Source organism: Panthera uncia (assembly GCF_023721935.1).
Source record: "Panthera uncia isolate 11264 chromosome A3 unlocalized genomic scaffold, Puncia_PCG_1.0 HiC_scaffold_11, whole genome shotgun sequence".
Classification (NCBI taxonomy): domain Eukaryota; kingdom Metazoa; phylum Chordata; class Mammalia; order Carnivora; family Felidae; genus Panthera; species Panthera uncia.
The window spans coordinates 10,683,809-10,701,422 of record NW_026057578.1 but is presented as its reverse complement, the minus strand read 5'-3'; the positions used below and the strand labels follow the sequence as shown (position 1 = coordinate 10,701,422).

Sequence of the window (17,614 nt, the reverse complement as noted above, 5' to 3'; positions counted from 1 at the left end):
GTCCCCGGATTCCAGACCCCACACCCCAGATTCTATACCCCCGCCCCCGGACTCCAGGCCATGCCCCTGGATTCCAGACCCCACATCCCAGATTCCAGGTCCCAGGTCCCACCCCTGGATTCAAGACCCCAGAAGGGCTGCCTCCTTGACTCCACCCCTGGAGTGTCTGATAGGTGTCTCAAACTTATGCCCCAAAGTGGCTCCTGATTTTTTTTAAGTTCTTTTTATTGATTTTATTGGCTATAATTGACACTTAATATTGTGTAAGTTTCAGGTGTACAACATGTTGATTTGATACATCTATAATATTGCAATATGATTACCACCACAACCTTAAGCTAACACCTTTATCACCTTGCGAAACTATCATTTATTTTTTGGGGGGTGGAAACCCATCAAGATTTAGCCTCTTTGGGCTCTTGCTTTCCCCTGCACACCTGCCCACCAGTGCTGTCCCTTCTTAGCTATCCACCTTTCCAGTTGCTGGGGTCTGGGAGACTCAGCCACATTCTAACCCCTCTCAAATGATCCTCAGGAAATCTGGTTGGTTCTTCACTTAAAATTATTCCGGGGCATGTAGGTGGCTCAGTCGGTTAAGTGTCCGACTCCTGATTTTGGCTCAGGTCATGATCTCTTGGTCTGTCGTCACAAAGCCTGCTTGGAATGCTCTCTCTCCCTCGCTCTCTTCCTCAAAATAAGTAAATAAACGTTAAAAAAAATAAAATGATTCCAGAATCAAACCACTTCTCATATGTCTGCTGCCCTCACCTTGGTCCAGCCACCGTTCTCTCTTGCCTGAGAGAGAGAGTCGCAGGCACCTCTTTCCTGGGATCCCTGGTCCCTACAGTTTATTTTGCACACAGCCAGAGGGATGCTGAGAACATGAATCAGATCCTGTCCATTCTCTGCTCAGCACCTTCCATGGCTCACAGAGATAGCCTGGAGTCCCTTCTGGGACACATGGCCTTGCTGCTACCTCTCCCACTCCCTAGCCCCCCGCCTGCCCTGTTCCTGTGCTCCGGCCTACACCCGGGGCTCCCTGCACCCCCAAGCCAGGCCTGGAGTTTCTGCTCCCCCTGTGGGAGTCTTCTTCCCGGAGACACCCACGTGGCTCTGCCCTCCTTTCCTCCAGCTCTTTGCCTCATTATCACCTTCCCAGGGAGGTCTTTCTGATCCTCGCCCTGATTAAAAGTCCCCTCCTCCCTTTGTCCTCCACGCTGATTCCCCTTTTCCTGCTCTATTTGTTCAGAGGGCTCATCATCTCTTAATATGCTTTATAAGTTACTTATCTGTCATGTTTATTGTCAGTTTCCACCCTCCACCTCCCCTGTTCCCCTGCCCCAGCTGATTATAGCCCCACAAGGAGGGGCAGCTGTGTTCTCTCTCTGTTCACCCTCAGGACCCCAGTGACTGGAACGGCCTGGCACGTGACAGGTGACCAATTCATGTTGGTCACCAGAATGGATGGAAGCACATGGGACTGGCGTTTATTTATTTATTATTATTATTTTTAAAGTTTATGTATTTATTTTGAGAGAGACAGAGAGAATGTGAGCAGGGGAGGGGCAGGGAAAGCGGGAGGATTTCAAGCAGGCTCCAGAGTGGAGCCCAAGAGGGGCTCGAACTCCTGAAACTGTGAGATCATGACCTGAGCCAAAATCCAGAGTTGGACACTCAACCCACTGAGCCACCCAGGTGCCCCGGGAGTGGCGTTTGGATGGGAGTGCCAACTCAAGGCCAGGTGGGCAAAGGGAACCCAAGAGAGGTGGGCACGGGGGTGGGGGGTGGGGGTGGAGGCCTGCCAGAGAACACAGCTGTCCTGCTAAGTACCTCCTGACGACTGTCCCAGGAGAATTCAGGCTGCTGCCTCACCAAAGTCTGCAGGGGGGCTGGAAATCTGGAGTTCTGCGTGAAATTCCTGCGTTTTAAATGTTGCGATAATTCAATACAGAGAAAACACTCTGTGGGCCACTCAAACGCATCTGTGTGCCGCATCGGGCATGCGGGCTGCCAGCGGGTCTCTCTGGTCTGCAATGGGACTGGGCGGGTAGACCGTCCCCAGTGGCTTCAGACCTCCGTCTGACAGAGTGGGCAGGTGCGTGTGGTGCCAGCCTGGGGCACCTGGCATTCCTGGGCACAGCTGGGTTCTAGGAGGCTTGCGATAGCAGCTCTCTCTAGGAATACGTTAGAGGCTGGAGAGATGAACTAGGCCTCGGTGGGGCTCTGAGGTCCCGGTCCTCTGTGATGGGAAGCCCCCTCCTCTAGAAAGCCCTCCTGGAGCGTGCCCCCTCGAAGTATCCCCAGCACAGTTGGCGGGCCTCTCCTGAGAGCCCCCTTGGCTTGGGTCTCACGCTCAGGGTCACAGGGGTATCCCTGTCCCTCCTGCACTGGACCTGAAGTCCCTGTAGCTGGAATACTCATTCTGGTCACCCTGCGATGCCTGGCGATGCCTGAAGACCGTGCAACACACTCAAGGGTGTGCTCAGGGAGCAAGCGAAACAGTGAATCCCACTGGTCTCCAAAATGAAGTCAAACAATGGCATTTTCGGTGAATCATGAAGAAGGCCAGGCATGATTTAAAAAAAAAAAAAGCAAGGGTCAGAAGTTGAACAGAACAGTGGCTTTATTAGTATTTTCCTGATAAAATCAGGATTGCCTATGTTGGAGCGAAGAAGAAATTTATGCTACACACAGGTGCTTTCGGACAGGTCTCAAACAATGAGCCTTTTCTCTTTCTTTTTTTGGCAGGTGCATGTAATCCTTATGGTTAGCACTTCCTGCACGCTCCGGCACCAAGCATCATTCCAATCACTTCCCGTAGACTCGCTCAGAAAGTGAGGCACAGAGAGGTTAAATAACTCGCCCACAGACACACAGCCAGAGTGGACAAAATGGGATTCAAATTCAGGCCATCTTCATCATTCCCCCTTCTGCTCATCAAAAATTAATTTTACTGGTCGAGTGCTGTTTCTTTTTAATACTTATTTTAAAAATTCAAAGTACAGGGGTGCCTGGCAGCTCAGTCTGACTTCGGCTCAGGTCATGATCTCACGGTTCACGGGTTTGAACCCCGCGTCGGGCTTTGTGCTGACAGCTCAGAGCCTGGAGCCTGCTTTAGATTCTGTGTCTCCCTCTTTCTCTCTCTCTCTCTGCCCCTCCCCTGTTCGTGCTCTGTCTCTCTCAAAAATAAATAAACATTAAAAAATTTAATGTATAAAAAAGCCCTAGAAACCCCCCATGTATCATGAATGCAAGAGTTGGTGTTACTTCCTTCATAACACATGTACGCAGAAAAGTCCTCGTGTGGTGAGCAGTTCCAATGTTCCATCAGAGTTCACGTGAAGCACTTAGCACATGCAGGGTACACAGCCAGTGCTCAATAAATGCTGGCTTGGCGCTATTTTTATGTTGAGTTCACACAACCATACCTATTTCTCCATTGCCTATTCAGTTTGTACCTGTCTGAATGTTTTGGTCTTGAAACTTGCTTCTAGAATTGTCCCTCCCCACCACCCCTCCTCCCACCCATATGGGGAAAGGGTCCCAACTCAAAAGCCCAAAGGTCTCATACACTGCGAAGCTGAACCGGGGAGCACACACTTTCCGTAGACTCACCGCCCCCCAAGAGCTGCTGTGTGGACTGCACAGGGGGCACAGGCCAGAAGGCCTGCTGTATACATTTTGAGAGGCTGAGAGTTCAAATTTTGAAATGAAAAACACCTCCTTTTATTTTTAAAAGTTTTTAGAGTTTTTTTGTTTTTTTTTTGAGAGAGCGAGAGACAGTGCGAGCAGGGGAGGGGCAGAGAGAATGAGAGAGAATCCCAAGCAGGATCCACACCCTGCTAGCACAGAGCCAGACGCAGGGCCCGGACTCTTGAGCCATGAGATCATGACCTGAGCTGAAATCGAGAGTCAGATGTGTAACCGATGGAGCCATCCAGGCACCCCCAAAACACCTTAGTTTTAAAAGTTGGCAACCAAGTCAGACTTTTAGGGAGCACGGTACGGGCCAATCACACACTTCCGTGGGGCTCTGTGGAGTCCCAGGCTGCCATGTGGACCCCGTACTTCCTGGTTTAAGACCACAGGATTTGGATGCAGTCAGACCTGGGTCTGGGCAAGCTGCTCTGCCTCGGCGTTCTGTCACGTGGGTATAAGAACCCCTCCTATACCGGGGTGCTGGAAGTTTCACTGAGAACTTGAGATTTAAGCAGAACTACAGCCCAGCCCCTGGCTCCTAGTAATTGCCTGCCGTGTGCTACCCCTGAGACCTGAGCACACACCTCAGTCAGGCCATGGAGCAAACACTTTACACACATTTAACACAGAGATGCTCACTATTTGAGCACATGTGCACACACACATACAGCTACCAATAAAAATTATGTTCAGGACCCGGAAAATGGTTCTGGGATATTTACAAAATATATAGATATATATATTTATAGACATATGTTTTTTAGGTTTACTTAATTGTTTTGAGAAAGCCGGAGACAGCACAAGCGGGGGAGGGGCAGAGAGAGCGGGAGACAGAGAATCCCAAGCAGGTTCTGCACTGTCAGTGCAAGAGCCCGGTGTGGGGCTTGAACTCATGAAACCATGAAATCATGACCTGAGCCGAAACCAAGAGTCGTATGCCTAACCAACTGGGTAACCAACGGTCACCCAGGTGCTCCTTAAATATATTTTTTACAACGTTTTATTACTTATTTTTGAGAGAGAGAGTGTGAGCAGGGGGGGTGCAGAGACAGAAGGAAACAGAAGATCTTAAGTAGGCTCCACGCTGATAGCAGAATCCCATACGGGGCTCAAACTTACCCCCAGATCATGACCTGAGCTGAAGTCAGAGAAAGCTCAACCGACCGAGCCACCCAGGCACCCCATTCTGGGCTATTTTTAAACACGGGAATTAGGAAGGCTGAGAGAGGGATCACGTGGGTGAAATAAATTTTGAGGATATATTATGTGTTTAGCCCAGGGGCAGGCACATCATAAATCACATCATCCACGTACTACTCACTCATTTGCTCCTTCCCCAGAGCGGCTGAGCACCTTGTCCGGGCTGGACACTGTTCTAGACCCCGGGGGGCACAGCGCACACCGGGAGGGGCCCGGGGCTCATGTGTGAATTCGGAGTTGGACAACACGCGTGGAAACAGGCGGTCAGAAGGGACTGGAGATGCTGCTCAGCCAGCGCAGGCCAGGAAGGCCCCCTGGGGGAGGGGACAGTGCTGGCGCGGAGGGTGTGGGCGTCTGGGAGGGAGCGGCCTGCAGGACTGCTTGGTGTCCCGAGTGCAGAGACCCTCCCCGCACGCAGCCAGCCGGGCCCGCGGCTCTTACCTGCTCCTCCTCTTCCCGCAGGCTGGGCAGGGTGCTGATGGACAGGTTGACGGCAGTGACGGTGACGAAGAGCACCGAGAGGCAGGCGAACACCTTGCCCGGCAGCCCGGAGTGCGGCCTCTCCACCATGTCGCGCAGTCTCCGCATGCAGCGGCCCAGGCGGCCCTCGCCCTCGGCCGCGCCCTCGCTGCCGGGGTCCTCGCTGGACGGCGGCTCGTCGTCGTCCTCCTCCGCCCGCTCCACCACGTCGGCGAACTCCTCGATCTTCTGCAGGTAGCGGCGCTTGCAGCAGCCGTCCAGGCGGTCCTCGGCGACGCCCCAGTACAGCAGCTCCTCCTGGAAGGACAGGGCGCACATCTCCCGCAGCAGGCGGAGCTTGCCGGCCCGCAGGAAGGTCAGGATGGTGCCGAACGCCCCCGGGTGGCGGTCGAAGAAGAACTCGTTGCAGGTCACGTCGTAGTCATCGCACACGTTCAGGATGTCGTCGAAGTTGGTGCAGGCCTTGAGCTGGCCCAGGCGCGTCAGCGGGAACTCCTCGAGCGTGGTCCAGGGCAGCGAGTACTTGATGCCGCCCACGTTGATGATGATCTGCCGCCGGCGGTCGTCGGGCTGGCCGCCCTGGCGGGGCGCGTCCTGGGGCCGGGGCCGCAGGCGCTGCGCGCGGCGGTAGAAGACGCCCTTGAGGGACTGGCCCTGCGGGAAGAAGGCCGGGTGGAAGGAGGCGTCCGAGGCGCAGCTCAGGGCGCTGTAGTCGTAGTCAGAATTGTCTCCCGGTAAGAGGGTCATTTTGGGCCTTCACATCCCCCTCGGGCCTGGGGGGAGAAGGGAGGAGAGACCCTCAGCGACTCCAGAGCCTGGGCAAGCAGTCCCGAGGCTGCAGACATTTGCTGTTAGGGACCGAACTGTGTCCCCCCCCCCCGGATTCACAGGGGAAGCCCTGAGCCCCGGGCCAGCAGTAGGAGGCAGGGCTTGTGGTGTGTGTGTGTGTGTGTGTGTGTGTGTGTGTGTGTGTGTGTGTGGGTGATTAGATTTAGATGAAGTCATGAGGGGCGGATGAGTGCCCTTCTAGGGGGGAGGAAGAGACACCAGAGCTCCCCCTCTCCCCACCTTGCGAGGACACAGTGGGAAAACAGCCCTCTCCAAGCCGGAAGAGAGTCCTCACCAGAAGCCAAGCACACTGGCACCTTGAACCTGGCCTTCCAACCTCCAGAACCGGGAGCCAGGCATGTCTGTTGTTTCCGGCCCCTGCGTGGGTGTTTTGTGACAGCAGCCCAAGCTGACTAAGACATGCACTTACGAGTAAAAAGACCAATAGTGTCATTCAGCCTTTATTGCACACAACGATTCTTCCACACCCCCCTCACTTAGGCCATCAAAACTTACTGAGTGCTCCCGTGGGCCAGGCACTGGTCTAAGCACTGGGGGTTTGCACGGAGTCAGACAGGGTCCCCGCCCCCGAGCCGACATCCCAATGGACTGCCACATGACATCTGTACTATTACCTCCCTAATGCTTTAAGTTAGCCTGGGTTTTTTGTTATCATTGTATTCATGTGGCTTGGAAAGTCAGTTTAGCGTAGACCAGGGGTTCTCGGGCCGATTTTTGTTCCCAGGTAGACGTGTGGCAATGTTTTGATTGTCATGACCGGGGGAGGCCACTGACATCTAGTTGATATGGGCCAAGGGTGCTGCTCAACATCGTATGATGAGCCGGCCAGACACCACAGCAGAGAATTCTCTGGCCCCCAAAGCGCACGGTGTGAAGGTGGAGAAGCCCTGATGTGGTGGTTCCTCATGGCCTGGGCAAGTAGTACTTAACCTTGACCTGTTTCCATTTCCTCATCTGTACAGTGGGTAAAACCACTTGGCCTACTTCCTAGAATCACTGAGAGGATTCCATGAATGATGTGCATAAGAGCCCCTCATAACAGTGGCTGGCACATAGATACTCAATCATTTTTGTCTATTATTACTGTTTGTGTTTATCTGAAAGGGACACCTTGCTTTGCCTCCATAAGTGGAAAACCTGTATCACTGGCCATACATAACAGGCAGTGTCCAAAGAAACACATTAATTATCACAACAGTGTCACAGCTGCTCATGCATCAGCAAACATCATTTTGAGGAGATAGGGGTGAACCGGACAGGCATGCCCACTCCTCCAGGAAAAGTTCCTTGGCTCTTCTGGGTGAATTGAGTCTTCCCACGCCTGTACCTGGGGCATTATCTTTGCCATATCTGCATGCAAGCCTGGCTCCTTTATAAGACGGCTTGCTCTGTGGGGCAAGAACTGGGCTCGATACTCTGCTCCGAATCCCTGCGCCCAGCACTGTAAGAGCTGAAAGGGCTTCCCGAATGAGGCCAACGTGATGAAGGCACTTCTGAGAACCTGAGGTCAAAATATCTGCTCGCACAGGCCCTGTCTTTCCCAACCCTCAAAGCTAACCAAGGCTATGTATTCGTTCATAGCTCATGGGCTGAATTTGGCTCACAAATATTCTGCCTGGCTTGGAGATTTTGAAATGGAGGAATTTTGTGTAAAAATTTATATTCTTGGTTTCTCTTGAAAAAAAAATCAGACACTTGGCAACATTTGGCCTAAATTCCGGCTGAGAAATGACCGCCTCCTGTCGGCAGGGTGTGCATGCTACAATCCACCACAGTCCCCACCCCTCCCTGTTATCTTTCTCACAGCCACTCCCCTTCACTCATGTCGGTTTCCTTCCTGGCCCCTGTAGGCATTTGAGTTGGAGACCCTAGATGATGGCAACTGAGCTCTCCAGAATTAAGCCGATCCACAGGAAAGTATTAACAGTCTAATACTCTGCTTTTAAAAATCATCATCCTTCCCTCCAGCCCAGTACCCCGTGGAAGCAAGTGGTACCAGCAAAGTCCATCAGTGCCAATGGAAACCCATTGCCAATACCTGAGCGTCAATCTGTGCTACGGACACGTTCAGGGAAAATGCACGAGCGCTCACACGGGTGCACATACACCTGTATGGATGGAAAGAGTTCAGCAGGAGCCGGGCGGAGAGGAGGGGAGTCCATTCGAAAGAGGCTCCCATCCTCACAGAAATTCTTTTACATAAAGCAAATCGTCACTCCACTCATTTGTCTTTGGGGAAAGTGTCACAGATTGGGTGCTGGGAAACTAGGGGACACCTGCGTTTGAAATGAAAATGATTTGATTTTAGAGTGTTGAGAATGTTTCTTAACTTCGCCTAAAATTGGAACCGATCTCCTCAGGCACAGCCTGCCAGAATCCTTCGGGGGAGCGAGAATAATCCCTTTCAGGCACTTCACATTAGCGGTACCGCTTTTCAGCTCTGCTGTCTTCTCTTTGCCACCAAAGACAAGAAGAGAAGCGACATTCTGTTTGGCAAGAGTGGTGGCGGAGGAAAAGGAACATTCATTCCTCTTGTCCTGCAAGGCCTGAAGAACCCCTGTGAAACCCCCTTGGCTGTAATCACCTCTTCCAGAATGTCTTCTTTCAACCTGTAGCTTTCCCGCCGGCAGAAAGCTCCCCCAATTAGAGATCCCTCGTTTCTTCCTCTCCTGACTCATGTCAGTTGTGAGTCAAAGCCTCAGCGTCCTATGTGGAAAGTTATCCTGTTTAGTGTGGAGAAGGGAACAAGAGCATACTATACGGTATGGAGAAGGAAAAAACCCACTTCGTTTGGTCTGCTAGCACGTGGAAGGCCAGATGCTAGGGTTTGCTAAATGAGGAACGGGCACGCTTCTCCTTGGCCTTTGGTCTTGGGGACACCTCGTCTGATGGGTGTAGGGAGACGGCTCTGCATGCTAGACTCTAGAGTCTTGAACGAAGTCCAGAAATCAAAGAGGCCCCAAAGCCCTGCTTCTGGAAAATACTGCCGCTTTTCACCCAGCCTGACACCCTCCTGAGAAGTTTGGTCTTTTAAAATTTCTCTCCGGTGTTATATCTGTCAGTTCCAGAGCACCGTGGATTTTGGAGATTTTGCCTCTGAGGGGCTGTGGACGGTTGGGAAGAGAGCTGTCTGAGAAAGGGGCTGTGAGGATAAGGATGAGGGGTCCAGGACTGTCATTCTGCACTTACTGCGTGTTGGGCGTGTGACAGGTCTATAGGCAAAGCAAAGACAGACCCAGCCCCTGTCTTCAGGGAGTGGACATTCTAGTGGTGGAGGCGGTCCCTAAGTAAGATCATTTCAGGAAATAGAGCAAGAAAACGACAGCAGCATGAGCTGGAGGGGTCTGGGAGGGCTTCTTGGAGGAGGGAACCTCGGGGCTGAGGTTGGACGGGAAGGGGCGAGGGGAAAAGAGAATGGATTCCAGTGGTGCCATTCACCGAGGAGACGCTAGGTGGCGCCATGATGAGAACGGAGTTAGGGACAGCATTTGCTGGCTGTGGGATGCGGGACAGGAGGGCAGGTGGGCAAATCCGGGAGAGAGAGCAGGGGTGAGGGTGGCTCTCATGGGTGGGTGGATGGATGGAGGGTCGGATGGAGTCAGACCACACCAAAGCTGACCTGAGGATTTTGTGTGTTTGTGTGTGTGGGTGGGTGGGTGGTAGCATCATCAGCCCTGGCTGGGCTGCAGAGGGTGGGAGGACCAGGCTGGCAGAGAAATGGCGAAGCCCAGAGGCTGAGGGGCTCCCCGTGCCCAGCACCCACTTCCCTATCGAAGCCGCACTCCACACCAGGTCTGGTGAGCACAGGTAGACACCATTGGTGGGGCATGTGTAGGCAGAGTAACGCGACCCCACCTAGATGTCCTAATCCTGATCCCTGGAGCCTGTGAATATGTTACATTACACTCGAGGAGGGATCAAGGTTGCCAATCAGCTGCCTTTGGGATGGCAAGATGATCCCAGATTCTCTGGAGGCCCAAGCAATCACGAGGGTCCTTAAAAGATAGAAGAAAGAGGCGGGAAAGTGTGACAGACGCAATGCGATGTGAGGAAGACGCGACTGGCCTTGACGACGGAAGGGGCCACAGGCCGAGGACAGCAGGCCGCCTCTAGAAGCTGGTAAAGGCAAGACCTGACTCTCCCCCGGGCCCTCCAGAAAGGAACGCAGCCTTGCTGAGACATCACCCATTTGCGACGTCTGTCTTCCAAAATGTGAGGTAGTAAGTCTGTGTTGTTTTCAGCCACTCAGTTTGTGGTACTCGGTTACCGTAGGAAAGTAACACACGGGATGTTGAGAAAAACCAGGTCCTACTCCCGCTCTGGGGTCAACCTGCTGACTACTCCAAGCTGGAGCAGAAGAGCTCACTGGCTCTGAAATCAGGAGACCTGGGTTCCAGGCCAGTCACTCTGACCTGGGGGAAGTCCGGCCTCTCAGACTCACTAGCCATATCTGTAAAATGGGGACACGACCAGCTCCGACCTCCTTGACTTACGGTGAGGACTAAGGCAGGTGACCTAGGGTGATGTGCTTGGCCCAGTGCCTGACACACGGTGGACCCTCAAGGGACACCTGCTGTACTGTTAGCTAGAAGGGAGGTCTGTCATCTTTCTCTCCACCAGCCAAGGGTGACTCCTTTCTTGACCCGATCCAGTGGGATCTGAACCCAGCATTTGTCTGACCCCCCAGAGCCCACTGCTGGAGGGAGTACAGTCTGGTACAGTCTCTGGGAAAGCTGTAAGGGGTATTGAGGGAAGTGATGCATGTTGCTGCAGTATGACCCAGGGATCCCAGTCCCGGGTAGATTTCCCAGACCTAGGTCCACAGGGATTGTGGCACACAATACTATCTTAATTGTACTCAGATCCTTGACTCAGGGTCTGCTTCTGGGGAATCCGATCCAAGAGAGGAACAAGGCGCAAGAATGCATGTCCTGCGTTGCCTGTGGTGCTAGATGTCCCTCGGTGTCTATCCCAGGGCGGGGGGGGGGGGGGGGGAGGGATGGACAAGCGAGTCGTGGTAGACTCCTATACATTGCGGAGGAATTAGAAGCATTGAACTAGATGTAGGTTTAGTAACACATTTAGATCTGAAAAGCATGATGCCGAGTGGAAAAGAAACAGAAGTTTATAGCACTATGCTATTTATGTAAATGAACACACACACACACACACACACGTACGTTACATATTTCACAAAGACTCAAGCACATGGAAGGATCTATATCAACCACAGGGAGGATGCCTGGCAGGGCAGGGGGGAGGGGACAAACAGGGCGGCTGGAATGAGGGGAACCATGAACAAGACAGCCTGTGGCATCGGCCAGTGATGAAGAGCGGCATGAAGGTAACACAACTCTGGGAGTTAATCCAGGTAAAGCAAAATGCAGAGCACAAAACCAGCCAAGTCACCAGGTTCTGAATTGCCCCTAGGGCTCAGTGGAGATACAGATTCTTAGGACCATCCCTAGACCTTCTCAGTCAGAATCTCTGAGGTTGGGGGGTAGGAACTGGCATTCTGATTGGCTCCCTTAGAGATTCTCATGTGCGCTCAAGTTCAAGGGAGACCCAAAGAGTGGACACCTTGAAAACCTGGAGATCACCCCCCTCAGGGGCCGGGGGATGCTAGAGCTGCTCTGGATTTTGGTAGGGAGCCCCCTGGCCAACTTTTCCATCTCTCTGGAGGTTCGGGAAGGCTCTGCGGTACCCAGTAGAAACCCTTCTGGTGTGAGAGAAAACCTTCTGCACTGGGGCCGCCTTGATCAGATTCCCCTTTGTGAGCCTACAGATCTGCTGAAACTCCCCATGCAACTTCTTTTCCTTCCCCTTGGGAGAGAGATGGTATGCGCAAGTTATGACAGAGGGCTGAGTACTCATTTCCGAAAATAAACAGTCATTTAAACCATAGGGAGTCCTGAGTGGCTGAGGCTGCTCAGAGCCCATGGGGCCGCTGTGTGGTCAGCGTCTGACTACGAATGGAGGTACGAGACCCGGGGGTGGGGGTAGGAGGGGAGAACGGGATGGGACGAAGGTCCAAGTCCGGCTTGCCTGGCCGCCCCAGCTGCTCCTGCTGATGAGCCTTCGGCCTGAGACAGCCATCTGCACCCACCGAGTCACCGGCCCTCTCTGAGCCGCTTTCCTCCCTATGATGTGGGGAGGAGTGTGCCTACCTCACAGGGCTGTTGTGGGGATCTGGTGAGTGGAGCTCTTCTACGGGAAGTAACAGTGCTGCCCGACTGCTCGCCCCCATGGCCGTGTCCCGTCAAGGTCACGAATGGGTCCCATAAACTGCTGCGCACTGATCCCGACTGCTCAGACGCCTCCCGGCCTTTTTCACAAACCACTGGTCTCTCTTGCCTCTGTTTTCCAGCCCTGTGCCGATCCCTCGGGACGGAGCTGTCTGTCCCTCTTCTGAGTGGGAGGGGGGATGCAGGGAGAGCGCTGAACACTCACAGCGCTGTAAGAACGGCAACCACGGCCACCCTTAATTGCACACTCAGTGCTAGGTGCTGTGCTGAAAGCCTTAATCGAGTGAGTCATGTCGGACATGACCATTAACACCCCCATCTTATAGATGAGGAAATTGAGGCTTTGAGAAATAAAAACTCAGGATTCTGGTGACAGAAGTGATGAAGCCAGAATCAATCTTCGCCTATAGGACTCCAAGGCAAACCGTCCGTATTTCACTGCTTCCCTGGATTACTGGTTCCTGGGAGGAGGGAGAGGTCTCCACCACCTGCAGCAAGCTAGGGACTGGATCTCCCATCTCTTATTTTCTACGGACAAGCTTTTGGAAAGTCTTTTGTGGAGGGGGGGGGGAGCAGACAACCGCCCACGGCTGGGGGAAACACATTTATTCCTATTGTATATTTGCGCAACAGCAGAGTTAAGATATCAACCAAACCCTTGATGTTGTCAAAGTCTGAGGTGCCATTTTGGCCTCAGGGCAGGAGAGCTCTCCTGTGGTGTAAACGGGTTCCAGCCAGAGGTGAGGGTGTGGCCTCTGGGCCACACTGCCTGGTTCACCACTTCCTAGCTGTGTGCCCTTAGGAAAAGTGACTGCACCTCTCTGTGCCTGAGTGTTCTCAGCACACTGGGGTAATTATCCCACCTTGTAAGTGCTTGGAGCTGTGTCTGCGCATGTTAGGGCTCTGTGTTTGCTAGAAAGGCTTTTGTGTCGCAAGCCTGGCACCTCCCCTTACATTTCTTTAGAGGACGAATGTGAAGTGGAAAACACCTGTCAGAAGAGGGGACTTCAGCGCTGGCTCTCCTCTCACCTGGCACCCACATCAAGTCATCCACTTGGTTGGACCTCAGTTTCCCCATCTGTAACATAAACTGAAGAGGCAAACCCCTATGGTAGGCACAATAATGGTCCTCCTAAGAGGTCTATGTCCTAATCCTCGGACCCTGAGAATATGTGGCCTTACGTGGCAGAAGAGATTCTGCCGGTGTGACTAATTAAACCCATGATCTTGAGGTGGGGATATGAGCCTGGATTATCTAGGTGGCCCCGCCGTATCACAAAGCATCCTTAAAGAGGGAGGGAGGCAGGAGAGTCGGAGTCAGAGAAGTAGATGTGATGACAGAATCAGAGGCCGGAGTGATGTGGGGCCAGGAGACAAGGATGCGGGGCCAGGAGACAAGGATGCGGGCAGGTTCTAGAAGCTGGAAAGGGCAGGGAAATGGATTCTCCCCCAGGAGGAACACAGCCCTGCCGACCCCTTGATTTTAGCCCAACGAGGCCCATTTTGGACTTCCGATCCCCCAGTCTGTAAGATACTAAATTTGTGTTGCTTTGAGCGGCTACGTTGGTGGCAAGATGTGGCAGTGGGGACCTAACACAACCTCAAACGCCAACTTGCTAAACGAAAAGCATTTCTGTCCTGAGCAGCTCAGGCTTTCGCTTCTTTTACTCACACCACGATTCTCAACCTGTGCCCTCACCCCAAGATCTCTCCACTCTGTCCTTGCCCTGCCAGTGCGGCTTCATCTGTCAGGGGTAGGGGCTCCTGGCTGGGCTGATTCAGAGGCGGGTCATGCTGCATTAATTCCCAATTAAAGCATTAAAATGGATCCAGCCAGCGGGCTGGCCCAGGTCCCAGCACGCTGGATCTCCTTGAGATGCGGCGCCTGCATGGAGACTCTGTCTGTCTTAGTTACCTGCTGTCCATCCTTGTCACAAGGCAGCCGTGCCGGGCGGATCTCAGTCCTGCTTTCTGAGAGCCCAAGACACTGGTGGGAGTGAAGTATTTGAGGGAGAGCTGGCTCTTCCCTCCATCTCCACCTGCTCCCCAAAAGAAAATGTGCCAGAGTCCCTGCACCCCTCTATAAAAAAGACAGATTGGCCTCCGGAGTCTCCTTATTCTGCTTCTGGCAAAATAACACCCAATGCACATCTGTCTTCCACTGGGAGCTGTTCTGGGATGGAGGCAAAGGTTCTTTTCTATTTGCCTCCTCGCAGCCCCGAACCCCGCGAGCACAGGCATAAGCAGAGGAACAGTCTGGGGGAGCAGCGAGGACCTGGGGCAGCAGGCAGGGGACACTGCACACGCAGCCCTTCTGTTCCTTTTCCTTTAACAGGTGTTAAGGCTGCAGTGCCTGTGGCACGGTGTGGCGGGGCAGTGAGGAAGCAGGGAGAGCCTGGCTGTACCAGCCTGCCCTGGGGAGACGCAGGTGTGATGCAAAGCCACCACAGGGCAGGGGCAAACCTGAGGCACAATGCAGGTCCTGTCGGTGGCCCACTCACTCTGTGTTCTGATTCTGCCAACCAAATACTGTCTGCTCGATGATAAAAATGGCCAACAGTGATTGAGTGCTCGCAGGCTAGACTTTCCTGCCTCTCCCTTTTTATTCGTCCTATTTAGAGTGGCTTTTCCAGCCACCATTTTCCACCCAGGGACTACATTTCTGGGTTTAACAAACCAGCCAAGAGTGGTTTCCCAGACCCCTATGTCTTTGGCAACCGGAAATGCTGACTCTTCATCACGGATTTGGAAGAGGGATGTGGAGATAGGACAGCCCAGTGAAGACACTTTTTTGGGGTCCAGGGGGTTAATTTCTAATTTCTGGTTTGAGTGTCTTAGCCCTGCACCCGGGGGGGATGTTCCCTGGAGGCATCTCTCGAGCCTTTTGCCAGGACCCAGCTGTGTGTCTGATGCAGAGAATTCAAAGTGGCAGTGGGATGGGAGCCTGGCTCCCAGATCCACCCCAACCAGGCTCTGTGGTGCCCCCAGCCTGGGTTCTCAAACCTTGGGACAGGAGTCAAGGCTCCCTTGTTTCCAGCACACGCACAGTTGCCCACAGGTTTGGAGACCTCCTTCCACTGGAATGGACGGCTTTAGGGAATGACCCATAATAAGGGCAATCCCCAGAGGCCATCCTAGCCTGTCTTTCTAACTCACCGTCCCTCACTCCCCACTCGGCAGGGGCCTCTGCAGAGGTCCAAGACAGAGGACACTGGGGCCAAGCTCAGGTCCGGGAGAACCCCAGAAGTCCACTCAAGAAAGCCAGCGTGCCCGGGCCACCTGTCCCTCCCCTGGCCCCGGCACTGGCCCCAGGTCTCCGGCAATGCCAAACTTCCCCCGAAGACTTGCTCCCCATAGTGGCTCCGACTGCTGTCATGTGTGTGGGTATCAGACACACCCTAGTGAATAAAGCTCTGCTCAGATTCATAGAGGCAGGAGCCCCTCCACCCCCCACCCAATGAATCAGAGCAGCTCCCGCTCCCTCCTGGCACCTCCCTGCTGTGCCTCATCTCAAGGTGTCAGTGAAGGAGGTCAGGTCTCCATGTCTGTCTCATCCTCTGGGTGACTTTGGTGCCTGGCACCCTTTAAGTGCTTAAGAAAATGCTGCCTGAACAGACAACTTTAATGAGCCGTCATTGGTGGGAGCCTGCATTCATCAGTGTTAGATCGGGATTTCTCAACCCCCTTCCCCATGATCGGCCTCCCCTACGGAGCTTTTTGAAGACATTTTCTTCCTATCCAAGAAACCTATTCCAGCTTTCCCGCTCCCCTTGAGAATGAGCGCATTACAGGAACCAAGGAAAAGGCCATTCTGCTTCTGCCTATACACAGGGGGGCTGCTGCAGTCAGCTACCCCTGCAGGCTGGGGCCTCCTCACGGCAGGGGCTGGGTCTCAGTCCCTACTTCTCTCCAGGTTGCAAGATGCTTCCACCCTATCCCACCCGCATCCCATCCCTCTCCTTCAGTGTTTTCTCCCCAGCTCAGCGCCTCAACAACTGTTAAGGGAACGAAATAATGCATGGGAGGCACTTGGCTTGGCGAGCTGCGCACAGTAGGTGCTCAACCCAGGTTTGTTCTATTCATGAATGAATGAACTTCTCTCTTTTCCTTTGGCACCCAGACTCCGGTCCGTCCAGGCCGAGCCCCTCCTGGGTATGGAGCCCCTGAGGCTAAGGAGGCGACCACCACTTTTCCTACCAGCAGATGCTAGAGGCTCCAGGGAACACAGCCGTCTTGGGATCCCGAGCGCCAAGCACACAGTGGGCGCTCAATAAAAGCTTGAGTAAATGAATGACAGTAAAGCCCATCTGCACTGGTGGAGATGCTGCATTCTGTGCCTAAGGCTGGAGTGAATAAGCGAGTGACGGCCCCCCCCCCCATCACCTCTCCCCAACACTCCCTCCACCCGGGATCCAGAAACCTCCGCCACAGCCAGGATTGCGCCCCTGCCCCGTCACCGCGGCGGAGCACGTCCGGCACTTCGCACCCCGGGGGACCGCTCGGGAAGAACAGAAGCCGGACCCGCACCGTGACGGTGGCGAGCGCGCCCCGCGCCGCCGTCCGCAGCCGCTGCCGGGTCCTCGGTCGCCCCAGCCTCCCAGCCCCGCGACTTTCGGTGCCTCCCCCCCGCAGGGGGAGCCCGGGGGTCACGGCCACGTGCCCCCCAGCCCGAGCCGGAGCCCGAGTGTGCCGGCGCGGGGGCCGCCGCGCGCAAAGTTCCCACCTCAAGTTCCCGTCACGGCGTCCCCGCGGCGGAGTTGGCCCGGCCGCGGCCGCGGTCCCCCTGGGCTCGGCCGGCGGGTCCCGGGCGAGGGCGCGAGCAGGGGCCGGGAGCCGCCCGGGGCCGCCTTCCGGAGCCGCGGGCAAACTTCGGCCCCCGGGCCGGCTCAGCTCCCGCACTCGGACCCAGGGCCGCCCCGCCTCCGCCTCCCGGTCCCCGCCGGGCTCCGAGTGCGCCGGGAGCGCCGCGCCGCAGCCGCCGAGGGAGGGAGCGGGGCGGGAGGCGGGACGGAGGGAGGGGACTGCGCGCGGGGCGGGGAGAGTGGGCGCGCGGCGGAGAGCGCGGCGCTGGCCTCGCCCCGCGGCCCGGTTCCGCTGGGGGCCCGCGCCTCGGGTGGGCAGCGCTCCGCCCGCCCCCTACC

The 17,614-nt window shown here is 54.7% G+C and overlaps 1 protein-coding gene across 1 annotated transcript in view; it reads right to left on the bottom strand.

Moving 5' to 3' along the window:
* The window catches only part of KCNG1 (potassium voltage-gated channel modifier subfamily G member 1), an 8,319-nt gene extending 2,025 nt beyond the window's left edge, over window positions 1–6,294 (bottom strand). The window contains exon 1 of the mRNA XM_049649869.1: window positions 5,341–6,294. Coding sequence (XP_049505826.1) covers window positions 5,341–6,126 — 786 coding nt within the window. The 5' untranslated portion in view covers window positions 6,127–6,294. The remainder of the gene's footprint in view (window positions 1–5,340) is intronic.
* Between the last annotated feature and the right edge of the window lie 11,320 nt (window positions 6,295–17,614).